General features: G+C 39.1%; 1 protein-coding gene across 1 annotated transcript in view; it reads right to left on the bottom strand.

The window, feature by feature from the left end:
* dlg4a (discs, large homolog 4a (Drosophila)) overlaps positions 1-15034 on the bottom strand; it is an 86775-nt gene extending 71741 nt beyond the window's left edge. The window contains exon 1 of the mRNA XM_032576911.1: positions 14368-15034. Coding sequence (XP_032432802.1) covers positions 14368-14397 — 30 coding nt within the window. The 5' untranslated portion in view covers positions 14398-15034. The remainder of the gene's footprint in view (positions 1-14367) is intronic.
* Positions 15035-17159: the final 2125 nt, after the last annotated feature.

Raw genomic sequence — 17159 nt, 5'->3', positions numbered from 1 at the left:
CAAAGCAATCTTTGGTCACTTAGCTTAAATTGAGACCAAATTATGTAAATTTATGCACCGTTTTAAAAAATATTTAACTAAAATCTAAAATGTTTGCAATGTTTTCACCTTAAGTACCCCTAAAAACAGTGAAACCAATTACAAATTATTAATACTGAGAATGAATTTCCAATTTTAATTTACTCCCAGTATCAATAATAACAGTAGTTATTAACAGACATCTGCAAAGCACTGCCCAAGTGAACATTTCACAGAGCTATGTTTAATACACCATTCAAAAACAGATAGACATGAAAGAAAGAAAACCAGCCTATAGGTTTGCTGTGCCCTATTCATATTGTACTGTACTGCAGAAGAATGTATGATCCTGGAAAAAACATGCACAGCCAGATCTACAACAGTATGGTTTAGATCAACGCTTTTCCACCTAATATAATGCCACAATCAAAGTCTAAACCAAAATTCAAATGAGAATCTGTGCCAAGACTTTAAGCTTTATGTTCGCAGGCCTTTTTCATCCAATCTGATTCAGCTTGATCTGTTTTACAAAGAAGAATGAACAAAAAATTGAGTTTGGTAGAGACATTTTCCCTAAAAGACTTGTGAAAATAATGGCCTACTTTGAAATGGTCTATCACATAAAATCCCAAATAAATATTTTGAGGTTTGCAATTGAAGCATGATAAAAAGCAAATAAAGGGGAAATAAAGTTTTGTAAGTCACTTTAGTGAAGGTGACACCATATTCGTTTTCATTCATTTTATAATGAGGTTTTATAATTTCATGGGGTTCTGAAATCCGTAAAATATGTTACTTTTGAGAATTGAAGGTTCCCTCTTCTCTCATTTCATTCTGTTTAGCCCACCATTCTGGTTTTATTCATGCCACAATCAAAATTTGAGTTGTTTTGCCCAGGGGAGATTTATTGAAACACTCAAAGACAATACAGACAATGTTTGTATGCCAGTTATCATTCCTACCTCAATTGATTATTGTTTTAATGGTTGAATTTGTCTGCAGTTACTTAGCATTTTCAGCTGTTTCACGGGGAAAGTTTGGTTGTGTGAGGGGATAAACAGACTAAATGCAGCATGACCCCATTTGACTGTTTTACAGTGAGCTGCTGTTGCGTGATAGATGGATGATGACACCTGCAGACGTTAGGCCCAAAGCCCTCTGGACCTCAGCGACACACCGAGCTGTGGCTTCGGCATCAGCTTCTCTGACAGTAACTGGAGACTATTGGAGCACATCGTGACATTTCCATCTGGGACAAAGCCCGTCAGAACAGTGTCAAACACTGCGTAGCTCACCGATCCAACCACACAGGCCCCAGTGCTTATTTTCCGTTCTCCTTATTCATGAGCATCCTTCCCCCCCACCTCCACAGAGGTCACCCTCCTACCTTCACGCTGTGGGCCTCACATTATCAACACCCCTCAATGCCAGGACTCCCTCTATATCTCCCCATCTCTCCCTTTTTCTCTCATCTCTGAATCCTCCCTTCCTCCTTTCATCTCCATTCTCTCCATGATGATACCCCTGCCATGTTGTCATGGCAACAATCGGGCCCTGATTGCTTGGTTGCTTGGCAACTGACATCACCTATAAGAGGAACATGAAGATACAAAGCCGGAGACAAACAAGTCACACTAACCATCGGTGCTTGTGCTTAACTGTGTTAAGTGTGAGCAAATTTGGATTTTTCTCCATGCTGACGTCAGCTGACATTGCTTTGCTCATCGTAATTTTAATAATTTTCAGACTGAAAGCCACAGATGGGTACTGAACATAAAGCAAATCATTCAAAAGTGACTCATACTCTGAATTGTCTGGAAATCTTTCGGCTCCTGTGAATGAAGAACTGATGAAATATATCAGTCACATGAAGCCTTTCACCTACGAGGGCACAGACAGTGATGTCTCTAGTGAACACAGACCCAGTTGGTCCTAAAGCAGCATAAACCTGCGCTCAGATAGTAAACCGTTTTCATGGGCGACACCAGCAACTGAAACATGACAATCCCTCTGAGCAAGGTTGTCATGAGCTCCTGAGCTGTAGTTTTAATATCATGCCACAAGGTGTCATTGTGTGCTGCATTGACAAAAAAAAAGACAACCCGCTCTCTTTTATGAAAATCCGTTTACAAAGGCAATGCAAATTCTTTTCTAATGGATAATATTAGCAGCAACTTCATATTTGTCAATGTACTTTCCTTTTCTTTCTAGAGCCTCACATCGTGACACATAGCAGCCAGTAGGCACAATAAACACCTGTATTGTTTGAAATGGAGAGTCAGAGCTCTAGTCAAAAGAATCTCAAAACAGCTCTGGCAGTATGAAAGTTTTTCATAATTCTTTTCATTGCTTCTGATTTTGATTATTTATTGTTCTGTTGAAACAAGCACCACAACAGTTAGTTATGTTTCTTGTCTTGCAGGCTCATCTTTACACCATTAGTAGCTTCACTCAATTTGGGATGATAAAATCGCCAGCCTAAACCACCCATGATGGATCTAAAGTGTCACCTGTCATATGAACAGTTTCAGAAAGCACAGCTCTGCTGACAGCCAAAACATTTGGTAAGATTCTCAGTCGGATCTGTTTTCAACATGATCTCCTAGAAGGTCGGGATGGACATCTCTGATCTCTCTCTGATATACACATCTGGATCCACAAACTACGATCAGATACATTTAAGATTCCTCCTCATCAACCAGGGGTTCAATTAGATGAGGTTTACCTTCTCGTCGTCGATGCATCTCGATTTAAATTAACTTAGCTGAAAAATATATTGTTTGTATAAATAATTTTTCATTCATAAAAATTAATGAAGCAATTCAAATTGTAACAATTTATTAATGAATTGCCATTTATTTCATAGATAAGGGATCTTTACAAAAATATGTCCATTTTTGAGTGGGAAATGTTTGAGTGTTTGTGGCAGCGTTGTCGGTTGCTATAGCAACGACTCTGCATAGCATAGCCGATACAGAGATTGAGAAAAAAGAATACCAGAGGTTTTGAGTTATTCTGCAACGGTTTTCTGCGCTGCCTTTCGCTTTTGCTGTGGCGCACTGCACTGAATTAACACCTATACCTTCAGGTTTCAGTTAGTTAACCGAATTGTTGTATCGCGGCAGCGCGACTATGGATGGCAAATAAAAGAATAGTCTTTTTCCGTCTAGCGTTATGCGCATGCGCGAAATTTCCGTGGGGTTGTGTGTGTGGGGGGGAGGCTGGGGGTGAGCGGGCGTGTGTAAGCAATAACATGCAAAGGGTCCAAAGCATCTATTATGGCTTTTGCAGGAATGGAGTCAATAATAGCCAATTGTCCGTTGAAAAATTATGAAATGCTGGTCTCACCATGTGTGGAACTGAAGGAAGAAGAACGACGTGAATCTGCCTCTGAAGACGGTGAACTGACTGGCATCTCCACGATTCCATGTGCCGTTTTAAGTGAGTTGTGAGGTTAGTCCTGGTTCCAGTGTATTTGACAGCAGCGTGGCACACTTTACAAGTCGCATTTGCCTTATCAAGGTGTCCGTTTCTCGTATAAAATTCATAGTGTTGCCAAACCTTAGATTTACAGTGTGGAGGTGAAAGCATCGATTCCCCTGGCTCCGCCATGTTTGCTAGTTGTCGTGATCACGCACGCGCGCCTGACCGCACATTTTCTTCATCTTGTGGCGGTTGGCGACACTGCTTTGCGGTCTACAAGAAACGCTGTTTGGTCAATAAGTTGTTTTATTTTATTGTATTTTTTATGTTTTGCATAACTATCGAATTGAACCGATACAATGAGGTAAAAATCCTGTGTAATTAGATTTTTCATTATTATTCAAAGAAATTTAAAGCTGCCTTACCAATGTGTTCCTATCACGCATGCGCATGTCAGTGGCTCAATGCAGACCGGTTAATCTTCCCACCACTACCAGAAGGAGCATCTCTTTACTTTGCTATTGCTTAACATCAATGATTTATGAGTTCTGTTGAGCATTCATCTTGAAACCCATGCACTGTTTAAAAAGTATTCATGCTCCTTGATGAACTTCTTCCCCAATCTAAAGCCTTTTAATGATGTGATGATGTAATATGATTCTATTATCCCCTTGATTTAGCTCCAATCATTTTTTTTAATCCCTTCTTTGTTTTCTGCCCCAATGACATGGGACAAAACGTTCAAATTTGGTCTTATCTAACCGGACCAACTTCTTCTTCACGTTTGCAGTATCTTCCTGATGACTTGTGGAAAATGTTTTTTTTTTTTTTCCTGTGTAGTCTTTTATTTTTAAATGAAGTATTGGACTGTCCCTGGACTTGAACATATTTAGAGCAGTAAAGATGAAGATATTTTTTCTAGAATCTAAATTGGCTTTACTTACTTGTTGACATCTGGGGCAATTGGTTGAGCAGGATTTTATTTAGGAGCACCAGAATAAATAGGGCTGATTATAAAAGCACGCCACAATTTTTACTGAAATTTGTTTATGTTTTGAAGTAACATACACTGATTACTACGACGGCTGTAGAAAAGGGTTAGTAAAAACCTCTAAAATTAGAAATAGAGCAAAGAAAACGTTCTTGTAACCATTGTGTCCTCAAATTATTTAAGCGTTCCTCATGGAGCAGCTTTGAAGCAAAAAATACCAATGAAGCAATGTGGAGAACAGATTGGGTTGTGTACATTTGACAAAGAAAAGCTCCTAACAACTGCCTCGGTGGCTCATATGCCTGGTGGGATGACTGGTATAATGAATAAACTAAAACATTTACTCGTGGCTAAAACATACAGCAAGCCCCTCTGTTAGTTCTGCAAGTCTAAGTTGGTGAAATGAGAATGTTGATGAGCATTTGTGTGGGAAACGATGTCTTTCTGACTCAGCCACCACCAACATGATAAAGTTATGAGGTGTTTAATGCTTTAGCAACATTCTCAACAATGAAGTTTCTTGAGTAATTACACCTTTGGTGTCGCAGCAGCGTCACACAGCATTCTTCAAACAAGGTTGCAGTTACAATGCACAACAGCACAGAAGCCACTTGTGCAGGAGCACGACACCGTGTGTGTGGATTCTGTCTGATCATGTAGGTGTGCCTTTCTTTTTCAGAAAGAGGCAGAACGTGTGGGTGAGTGGTGCAATATGCAGTTAAAGAAGCAGGGAAACCATTTACAACATTTGTAATTTTCAATGTTTCTTCAAAAGAAAGAGGCTACACTGACAGAAAAAAGAAATTAGGATTTGGGAGGTTTATGAGAGCTTGCTAAAATAGTCATACTATATGAGCCTTTTCATATTTTGCCACATGTCACAAATTTTAAGGTTCTGGATTGGGATTTTATGCCACAAACCATTATGAAGTAGAGTAACATAAAGAAGAAGAGAGTGCGATTTTTTTTTTTTTTAATCTGCATTTCATAGAACTATGGCAATAATTGTCATGATTCACTGGTGTTTGTGTGTTGGCTTTCATGTGCTTGTTTTCTGATCATTTCTGGGGGGTTTATTGCCATTCAGTTCATTTTTCTGTTATCATTAGTTTTGTGTTGGGGTATTGCCAAGAGTTTATTCCGTTGTGTTTAGTTACTTCTTTCTTGTGTTCTTCCTGCTGTCCATTTTGGCTTGTTAGGCATTTTAATATATCATTTTGTGTTTCAGTTCAGTTCCCTGTCTATTATCTGTGTTTTTTTGTCTCCCTCCCTCAGTCTCCTTGCTTTCATGCTGCCACAGCTCTTCCACATTCACCCTGATCAAGCTCACCTGGATCCAGTGTCATTCATCCCCCTTTCCTCGTAATTTATTCTCCATTGTTCATTGCTCAATTCTTTTGTTACCCTCACAACTAGTTCCATGCTCCGACATCTTCATGCCAGCAGAGTAAATCTTTATTTTTAGCTATTAAAAACTCCCTTGACCTCTCTGCATCTGGTTCTGCCCGCATTTGGGTTTGACTAAAGACCAAATATGATAACAGCAAAGCTATTATTGAAAGAAAGCACCTCTTGCTTTAATGGCAAGAGGTGCTTCTAATGCAGACTGCCATATGCCAGCACCCAGAGCAGTGGTTAAACAAAAAGACGAAATTTGAACTTTTATGTCCTACATGCAAAGTGGTGTGTGGTGCAAATCTAACACTGTACATTATACCAACAGTGAAACAGTGGTGGAAGCATCATGCTGTGGGGATGATACTGCCACAAAAGCCTGTATTCAGATATATAAAAGTGCTTGTTCCACCACTTTTATGTGGTTGCTACTAGAGATGGACCGATCCCATATTAATATCTGTGTCGGTCCCGATATTGAAAAAAATTCTAGATCGGGTGTTGTGACAATGTGCTTGATTCATAAAGGCAGGGCTATTCAGTATAATTCTGTGCTGTGTGCTCTGAGCAACATTATGCTTTATTATTTATTTTACATCATATTTAGAATTTCTAATTGAACTTTCTCAACCATTTGAAACATATTACTACTTGTTGACCAAGGTCAACCTATTGTTTTTGTCAGTTTCGGTTTCTTTATTATTATTTATTGTACCTAATTGCACTAACTAAGCCAATTAAAGTTGTGTTGTTTTTGAAAGTATGACCCAACTTGTGAAACTACTGGTGTATTTAAATATTCTTTACTGGTTCAGAGTTGGCAAATAAATTTGTATTTCAGTGCATCTATGTATGTGTTTAAAAATAAAATGTTTTAAGTCAATTCTGCACTATTTTTTTGTATCAGATCAGTATCTGATAACATCAGACGGGACTGAAATAATACATAAAAAATGTCACTGTCACCCTTAGTGACTCTGTTATTTTCTATTTGCATGTCCTGTCAATGGGAATGGGCGCCTAGTATTATTAGAAAAAATTACTTCACACAACATATGCCTGATGACACTGAAGTTAGCATCTGATTGGGCATGAGTTGTTAATGAAATAAGGGATGTTTTCAGTGTTTATTAAGAAGCCTATTTTGCATTTGTCTATGTCTAGATACATTTTTAGTATTAAAACTTTTAGGGACATAACCCAACTATTGTAGTTTCTGTATTGTTGAGCACACCAGAATAAACACTTCACCTACTAATTTTGAAAAGAAAAATAAGTACATATATAGTTTACTTGTCTATAAGTCGCAGCTGTCCATATTGTCGATTCGCTCCCGCCTAGTAGTATGATACACACTTGATTCGTATTTTCAAAATGTTTTTTTTGCGACATTTTAAAAGTTTGCTCAAAATCTGCTTGACAAGTGGATGGAAACATCTACTGTCATTTGTTTTGAGGCAAATTCGCTCTTGAACTTGTTCTGTCCTGTTCATCAGGCAGCATTGCAGCCTTTCAAAACCCATAGGTAAAAATCCATACGTTATGTGGAAAAATTAGTGACTTGTAATCCAGGAATTAATCTATTAGTTACGATATCTTCTTGCTACTGTACCAATTTATAATGAGGTAGGTGTGAAAACTACGTGTTTTCATTGTTGCTCTTTATGTTTCTATTAATTGCATAATTTACAATGTCAATAGGATTTTTTTCATAGCTGATGGGAAGGTGGTTGGAGCTCAATAAATACAGGGAATTTCTTGAGGAAAAATTGTTAAAAGCTACAAAAAACTTGTGACTGGGTCGAAGGTTACCTTCACAAACCCTAAACAGTCGGAACGTAAATGGGTTTACATCAAAACATATCCATCTGGCAGAATGGTCCTGTCAAAGTCTAGACCTAAATCTAATTAAAAATTCAAAGCAATACTTAAAGCCTGATGTTCTTAATCTAATCTGATTTAAATCAGAATGGACCAACACTTGGAGGTTTGGAGTGTCAGTTAATACAAATGCACATTTTTCAGATTTCCCTAACAAAATATTATAATAAAAAATATACATGTATCCTTTTCCTTTCATTTCCTACATTTCTGGACTTTTGAAGTTTGTGGTTGTAATTCAGCAAATTATAAAGTTCATAGAGTATTTGTTCTTTTGTAGAGTACTTTTCATTTCTTTTTATCCACTCAGCAATTTTCTATTGTCCAACAGAAGTGTTAATGCCACCAAACTTGCTGTGGGGGTATCCCTTCCTCCTCTCGCTCTGCCCCTAGAGTAACTTGACAGGATCTGTGGCTTCATGTAAAGGCCTGATGGACGCCCGTGTCCTTGAATGGGGATCATTTGAGCTCACTACTGGATCATTAATCCTGGCTCACTGCAAATTGTACATGTAGCGTTGCACACTCTTGGAAGGCTGAGCGCCGGGCTTTAGCTTCACTTCTTGTTGAAAAGTCTTAGATGCGGCAGCCATAAGCTTTCCCACCCTCATATGCACACAATAACATATTCTGGAGAAATAAATATTCATATTAGTCGACTGGCAACCGAAGATAAACACAAACGCAACGGGCCAAAATCCACTCAAGGAAAGAGAATGTAGCCATACATGAAGCCAGTAAGATGTGCAAAGGCTGCTGACTTTGAATACATCTTGGTGAATGTATAATTCATAAGAAGAAGCACTAACTGGAGTAGGCTGGAAAGTGCTGAAGAGGAGGGCAGAAGGTAAGTATTGAGTGGAGAGAAGGGAGAAAGAGAGTGAGAAGGAAAAAATAGGTAAAATGAGATAAAGGAAGGAAGAGTCTGGAAGAGACGACAGAGTGAGGGATTAAGCAGGTGAAGGAGGCAGAGAGGACAAATATATTTTTTTTACAGGAATTGGAAATGTGAGAGCCGAGGAGTGGAATGAAGGTGGCAACAAGAAGAGGAGTGATAATGAAAGAGAAACAAGCTAAACAGGGCTGAAAAATATAAACGCTGTAAAAATGTGCTCCATAGCCTTGTTCTCACGCAAACAAATTTTTCTGCTGAATGTTTTTAGAAAACAGAGGTGGGATCAGATTTTGTGTGCTTTACTTGTTCTGTCCTCCGAAACATAAAACCATCCGTCTCTGACTCATTGCCAAACGGGGAAAGAAAGTTAAAGATACGTCAAGCTCACAACCAAATATAAATCCTGTGACGTCTCTTCAAAGCTGATATGCCCTAATATTCCTGTTCTAAGTGTTATGTAACATCACTCCTCTGCGAGTCACTGGTATAATATTTAGCAGTTTATTGGGTTTTTTTTGTCAGAGATTTCTTTAGTGTAGGAAGGAGTAGAAAATTACATAAACTGGCAAAAAAAAAAAGTTAGATCTTAACAGAAACATTAGGTCTTCATGTTTAAGGTGTCAATGACACCTAAGGAATATATATATATATATATAGGTGAAGACCACCTCTTCACCACAGTTAAAGAGGTGTTCTTCTGTCTGTGGAATTACAAGTTACTTAAAGTTTAGCGCAACATCTGCTATTCTCCCTTTTGAGATACAACTTACTTCCAAGACTAGATGTTCCAGTAAATTCGCAATGTTTTCTTGTGTTTAGACCTGCATTACACACATTAGGGTGTGTGTGTGTGTGTGTATACAAACTACTCTCTCACCCACCCCCTGGATGGCTCTTCATCTCAAGTTCAGGTCCTCTCTGGTAGAGAGGACCTGAATTGTGAGGGTTCATCTCAGTATCTTAGCTGTTCCTAGGACTGCGCTCTGGACTGAGATGTCAGATATTTCTCCAGAGTAGGGATAATACAGACTCTGATGACCATGGGCACTAGAGTTACCTTCATCTGCCAGTGTCTTTCTAGTTCTTTCCTGAGCCCCTTAGTAGTTCTTGTGTTTTTTTATTCCTGATGTCTCCTTCATTTAGGATGCCCACATCGATAACAGCTCTCATCTGCTGCTGATTAAGAAACACAGTGTCCGGTTGGTGGGCCATTACCATCTTGTCTGTTTGAATCTGAAGGTCTCACAGAATATTAGCACAGTCATTCTCTATCACCTTGGGAGGTGATTCGTAGGGAACGACCTGGGGGTTTCCAGTTTCCTGCTTTCCTGCTAGTATCGTACACCTAACTGTAAGATGTTGGATTGTTTCTAGGGCCTCTTTGCATGCCTTGTATGGTAGATCTAGACTTCTATTTCTTTGGTGCTCAAGGTCTGCTCCTGGGCTGCTATTGTCAGCGCCTCTGTGCTGTCCTTCTGCCCAGCCCTTTCTAGCCATTGTTATCATTTGGTCATACTAGCCACTTAAGCTATCGGTGATAAATCTCATGCAGTGGCTTTTCCTCCCATGATGATTCCTTCTTCTCCTCCTCTTCTAGTTTCCATTGTCTGAGACATTGACTGAGTGCTTCATCTTTCTGGGCCATTTTCCTGATGTATTCTTGGAGCTTTGATATTTCATCCTGGATGGTTTCTTTGATACTCACTAATCCTCTGTGCAAATAGTGCATCACCTATGGATGCTGGATTGAAGGTGGACTCCAACATGGTGAGTAGCTTTTGTGTTTTAACATCAGTTACCCTAGCAGAGTATCTGATTACCTGACTAGGTACCTGAGCAAGGCATGTCTGTTGACCTTGTTCCTGATGTTTAGCTGACTTCTCTGAACTTTCATCACTTGTTGCAGGTATTTGTAATACCACAGACAGATGACCACCACGAAGAGGTGGCCATCTGTCTGTGGTATTACAAGGTACTTATAGTTTAGCGCAACATCTGCTATTCTCCCTTTTGAGATACAACTTACTTCCAAGACTAGATGTTCCAGTAAATTCACAATGTTTTCTCATGTTTAGACCTGCATTACACACATTTTTGTGTGTGCTAAGTTCACTGAAGGCAAATGAAGGTGTCTAAAAAGCAATATTGATTTCTTTTTGAGTTTTCACAAATAGAATTAAGTGTAGAATAATACAGTTTGAATTGAATCAGTCTTGGTATGTCAGATTTTAAACGTGGAATGATCAGAAATTGAAGATGTGTAGCAAAACATACCAGTGAACTCACCTTTTAGTTTAGCATCAGACCTTCGCTACACTAACTATCTCCAATCCACTATAACAAGACATGCAAATCATACGTTGGAAAATTAGGCCACAACCGAAAGAAAGTTTTCTATATTTTGGAGCACTGTTGCTGTTACATGACATAAGGGTTCCCAGATGGGAACCTATTACTTTTATATGAACATCACTGCCAGACAAGCAACAAATGCACTATTTTTAAAGCCTTTTAGGAGGTTCAGTTGTTTTTTTTAGCTTGCATTCCAAATGCAGACATATGGAAAGGAGAGACCAGCTTCTGCAGTTCTACCTTTCAAGGTGAAAAGCAACTATTTATTTACTAAAATATATCATTCAGTCATTTTATTATGCTCATAACTGTGTGCAAAGGAAAATTTAGGCTAAAATACGCAACACTTGTCTAGTGAGTGCTTGGTATGAGCATGCATGTAGCGACAGTAGAGAGGAAAAACTCCCCTTTAACAGGAAGAAACCAGAACCTGGCTTGGTAGGAGTGGCCATCTGCCACAACCGACTGGTTTGAGAAGATGGAGCATACACACACACAAAAAAACCCCAGAAGAACTGATGTAGGATTATTTTTAAGTCAATGACTTCATGCAATATGCTGGGTTTCCTTAGACAGAAACTTTTTAAACTAATTTGAATAATAAGCTTATCTTACTGTACTGTTTGACAAATAGGATCAATTGGAATGTATTTATGATTAAATTGAAATTATTTTTTGTAAAGTGCCTCAATACATACTGTATGTTGTGAATTGGCACTATATAAATAAACCGAATTGAGTATTCATGATTTAAAGATGTGCTAAAGAAGGCCACAGACTTGCTTCAATTTCTTTTATTACAAAAGTCACCGCTTAGTACAATAGTGATTTAATTCATTTGTCACTCGCTGGCTCATTGTGCCTTCACCCACACAGTAAAACTTTGTGCACAGACCTTCGCAGGGGAAGCAACATTGTTCACATAACCTGTTATACAGTATGTGGGTGTCAGGGAACAGCTCACTCGGGGAGCTGCTTACCCATCAGCTGCTACATGATGGCAAGCCACACTCCTTACCTGCAATGCAGCCGGCATTTATAAAATTTTAATAGGTCACATTTAAAGCTGTATACTCAATAATTTGTGAATTTGAATTCATTCAACTTTGGCATACATGTATCTAAATCTCAACTAGCCTTTTAAACCTTTTAAAAGTAATGTTTGTTTAATTCCACACAGTTAATTGTTCATAGTATTTAGAGTTTTGTGAAAAATAAAGCCTATCATTTCTATATCTTAACAAAGGGCTAGTTTGAAGATCAGTCAACGCATTCCTTAACATACTTTTGTGTGCTAACTTGCTCTATTATAAACTGACCATCTGTCTCACAAGTTCTTGGCAAAAGCCTACTCCTCTTTGCCAGCTTTACAGTAAGTCCTTTCTCACTTTGATAGCGATGCAGGATTCTGGAACGGGTTTGTTGAAATATCCACTGCCACCAACTGTGGTCTTTAACTCACAGTTGTTATTGGGGGTTTTTTTGTCTGCCTTTTCCATGCATGTACCCCTGGAACCTAAAACCTTCCGTACTCTGCTTTTTTTTCTGGACTTTATCATACTGGACTGTTACGTAACAACACAGGGTTACCATAAGTGGTTAACAGAATGCATGATTCTCAATATGGAAGTTATTTCAGCAGGAAAAAGATCTGAATTAATCTTCAGAATTTCATATATAGCAACTTTTTCGCAACCTATTATGTTAAAACTACATAACAATAAATGTTATTGAAATTTTATGTGAAACAAAGTAGCGCATACGTTTACAGAGAAAAGAAATGTTGATAGAGTAAAAATCTGAGAAGTGTGGTGTGCATTTGTTTCAAGTGCTATTTATTCTGATGTCCTTAAAATAAAATCCATGTGTGTACTCTGAGATCAAACCTGTGTTTCAAGTCTTTTGCCGCTACTAACAGGTTTTCTTCCAGTTAAACCATTCCATATTTAGCCCCATCTTTCTTATCCCTTCTGATGAAAAGCATTCCCACAGACTGATGCTCCCTCCACCACGCTTTACTCCAGGGCCATGCTCAGTTTTAGTTTTTATCACATATAGTGTTTAATATGTGGACCCAAAAAAAGAACATTAATTTCTTCCACAGGGTTTATGTCTGTATTTACTAATCAGCTGACTCAACTGCAGTTTAAATTTAGGGTATTTTCAGATTTTTGTTTTAAAAAGTGCAGGAAAATTATGCTAATCCTAATCCCTCCACTTCACATTTCTGCTCTACTTTGTGTTGGCCTATCACATAGAAACCCAGTAAAATACCTCTTTTCGTTTTAATGTGACAAAATGTGAAGAAGCATCAAGGGTTATGCATCCATTTGCAAGGTACTGTGTGTACTTCTTTAAAACTGTACAGTATGTCTGCCACCTCATCTGACTGCACCTCCTTATCTAAGTTTAACTGACCAATATTCTCTGTTGCCACGGAAACAGAGACGTTGATAAGCAAATGAGTATGCCACAGTTAAGCACAAATTTATGTAATACATCCGAAAGCACCAGCTGCACTCACGTCTGTGCTACCAATATGAAATAAGCACAAATGCAGGAAAAAAAAGAAGAAAAAACGCCTTTGATGATCGCCGCCTTCACACAGCTGTGAGAGCCTCTGTGCATTTTTATTTGTTTCTGACTTTTTGTCATCACTTCCTGCTGGTACCGGCGCTCAGGTGCAGGTGCTACGGTGTATTGCTCACTCGCTGTTGAATCAGTTCAGATGTAAGTGTGAACCCAGTTGAGACTGTAGCTCTCTGAACACCGTCTGACCCTTCAGAGTGTTAGGTGTCACCCTGCATCAGAGCTGCACTATTTTCTCTTAGTCAACGCTGTAGACCACAGCACTGGAGATGCTGAGCAGTTGTCTGTAATATAACACATCACTTATTTGGCGTGGTAGAAAAAGTGCGCCGTGCGTTAGCTCTAGCTTTCCGGATTAATAGAAAGCGGTGGTGAATATCGGGACGGCATGCAGAATTCCCACCCAGGATCTCTTCCTGACACATCCTGCAGCTCTGGCTTCACAAAGCCACCGCAAAGCACTGGCTCTCTCTGCCCTTAAAACATCCACGCAGGTCAGCCAGCCCCGGTGTACGAACTCCTAAAGCATGACACCGAGTAGGAGATGCGGTGAGAGTGGGAGAGAGTGTCATGCAGGGAGGGAGAAATCAAAGAATATCCAGTCCACACACCTTTGCTATCTCAGCTCATTCAGCGCCTCTCTGAAATGTCCAAATCCCAAAACAGAAACCAAAGACTGAAACAATTTCCAAGATGGAATATCAATCTATGCAGATGGCATACCTCTGTAATCTATTAATTGTTTTTTCCAGTTGTGGCACCTCTCACTCTCTTTCACTCACACAGAGCACGAGCTTGTGTAGGAGACAACAGATAAGCTTACCTTTGTAGTCACAATGCAGAGGCAGTCCATGGTACTTAGAACAAAATATTGGGGTGTATCTCAACCCCCCCAACCCCCCACGACAGAGGGCTGAGACCCCACGCCCCTCTCCCCAGCCTGCCCCACTCCTGCGCTCTCACTCTCGTCCTGCCTTTCCCCCCTTTTCTCTCCTTCCGTGAATCTCTTCTTTGACTAACTGAACCAGCGAGGGAAAGAGAGGATGGAGGGAGGGGGGAAACATGAAAAGGGAGGGGGAGGGCCACAGGGAAACAGAGAGAGAGAGAGAGCAATAAAAAGAGAGAGAAGAAGGAGAGGAGAGAGGGTGGTCTTTGGAATTTAGCAGGAAAGGGAAGAAAGAATGGAGAGAGATGGGAAGGTGAGGCGTGTATCCGATATCCAAAAGGACAGGTGGTGGAAAAAGAATGAGGGAAAACAAAAAGAAAGAAGGGAGGATGGAGATGGAAAGCAGAGGTGGTGGGGTTAGCGACGACAACAACCAAAAAGAAAAGACGGGGTTTGGGGAGTCACAGTGTGGAAAGGGAGGGAAACAGAGAAAACAGACAACAGAAGAGCAAAGCAGCAGAGGATGGAGAGGAAAAAGCGAGGGAGGGGGACGTGAAGGAGAAGGAGAGTGGGTGAGCGCATGCGAGTGTGTGCATGTGAAGACAGAAGGAATTAGACCGAAAGCAAATGTGTTGAGGAGGAGAGTGTGAATTACATATGCATCACAGAAAAAGACATGAAGCACCGCGAGAGCTTCTTAGACAGGAGCAAATCCCCCTGAAACCTGAGTTTGTATTAACCAGATGAAAACGACGACGAGAGGCTGAGCACACCGAGGTTTATCTGCTTGTTGGAGCACTCTGCAGCTGTTGCCTTAGCAATGCTGCAATGTGCCTGCCTCAGACTGTCACATGTGACTGTGCTTCTGTGTAGGTGTTTGCATCCATTTGTCCGTTAAATTTTTTAAAAATCAAGTGTAAAAATCACAGAAAATCACATTCAGATAATCGTTAGACTGGTACCATGATCTATATCTAACTATCCATATTAATGTGACTTCCACAAACTACTTAGGCCCTGAATCTTTTCCGTTTTTGTCATTTCTTTCATCATGATAACTATTTTGCAAAGTTTCATGAAAATGCTGCAAAAGTTAAAGCACTTTTCTTGCACCACTCTGCCTTTAAGACTGCGGACTGTACCACTCTGGGAAGAGCAAAAAAAAAAGAGGGGGGGAGACATGTGCTCTCGTGTCTTTACATCATCAGATCTATAATTGGACATCACCCATCCTCGTCCCCACTTTCCAGCTCCCGACAGCGCCGGAGCAATGGTGCAGCAAAAAAGCAATTTTAAATGATGACCACACATTCGATCCCCCAGGGCAAATAGTAGAGGCTTTGATCGAAAATGAACAGTGCAATACAAACACACTGGCATCCACAGATGGGCAGATCCTGCAGATGGCCACTGTTACAAAAATACTTAGAGGCATGCTTTTACAAATGTGTGAAAGAGGAAATCAAAGGAATCAAAGTTCCTTCCTCTTTCACTTTTTTAGGTAGCCTTTAAAAAACTCTCCAGTGATAATCCTCCCTTGTGTGATTTTTGAACAAATGACTCCATAAAAATCCAAAAATGTCAATGTAATTAGCTGTAATTAGTATATATGAGGTGGGACATGCAACTTTTCAAAGATTTCAGCATAAATTCTGAAGCATTCAAATTGGATTGGAGAATCAAGTTTCCATTAGGCCTTGATGAATACTGGCCATGGACGGCCAAACTAAAATATACAATCTTAAAGACAATGATGGTCACAAAAAGTTACATTTAGCTGTCTTTGTTTATGTGCAATTTCAAGTATCGTATTAGAAAAGGTCTTTGGAAACATATTAATTTTAAAAGACTTCCTCAGAAAGGTAGAGAAGGCATGAAGAAATCTAACAAAATATCAAATACTATACCTAAAACGCTTAGATCTATCATATCTCATGCACATTTTCATCATAGATGGTACCAGATAGCACCAGGTGATGCAGCAGAAACATCATTAGAGCTTAAAAATATTCTTCCTGGAACTATAAGCCATGAGCACCTAATCATGTTTGAGAATTGAGAAGTGAATTTGGAAGAATACATAACTTTGAACCCCAGTTGTTTATGCCAGATTTTGCCGTCTCATCTATATGCTGATTCAGTGGCCGTTCTCGCATGAATGCTCCTCTATCTCTATATTATTAGGTACAATAAGAGTTTTTTGTCATATTTTGACAAAACTAATGATACTCACTTTTTTGTCTTCAAATCACGCCTTGTTTTAAAGAAATCTGTTATAAATGTAGAATATTTTTGAAAAAGCTTAACCAGTCTTTGCATTGCGGGCTTTGTGCTGCCTTTTATGCAAGATGGTTTTTGTGACAAAAAGACAAATATCGTACATTTTGTGCATCTTAATAGTCTCATTTAAAAGTATTCAGATCAGTTTTGCCGTATTTTAGATTCTGATGTAACAATAATTGTCCAGATTGTTCAAAAAAGGCCAATTAAATTGCCTTTAAATTTATTCCCAAAGACATGATGTAATAGCAGTTATTTCTATTGTTAATGTTATTATTTGTATTTGTTGGTTGAAAAAAGTGTGAGGACAATTGAAAAGAGACTTAATAAATAATATAAAAGTATAATTTTTAGGCTTAATATTTGTTGGAGCAAAATTATATATTTTTTTCCTACTTTTGAAATTAAGGAAACTTTAAAAGTTCTACTAGCTCATTTTTAGGAAACCT

This window comes from Xiphophorus hellerii, chromosome 11 (assembly GCF_003331165.1).
Source record: "Xiphophorus hellerii strain 12219 chromosome 11, Xiphophorus_hellerii-4.1, whole genome shotgun sequence".
Classification (NCBI taxonomy): Eukaryota; Metazoa; Chordata; class Actinopteri; order Cyprinodontiformes; family Poeciliidae; genus Xiphophorus; species Xiphophorus hellerii.
This window is presented reverse-complemented; position numbering and strand designations above follow the sequence as displayed.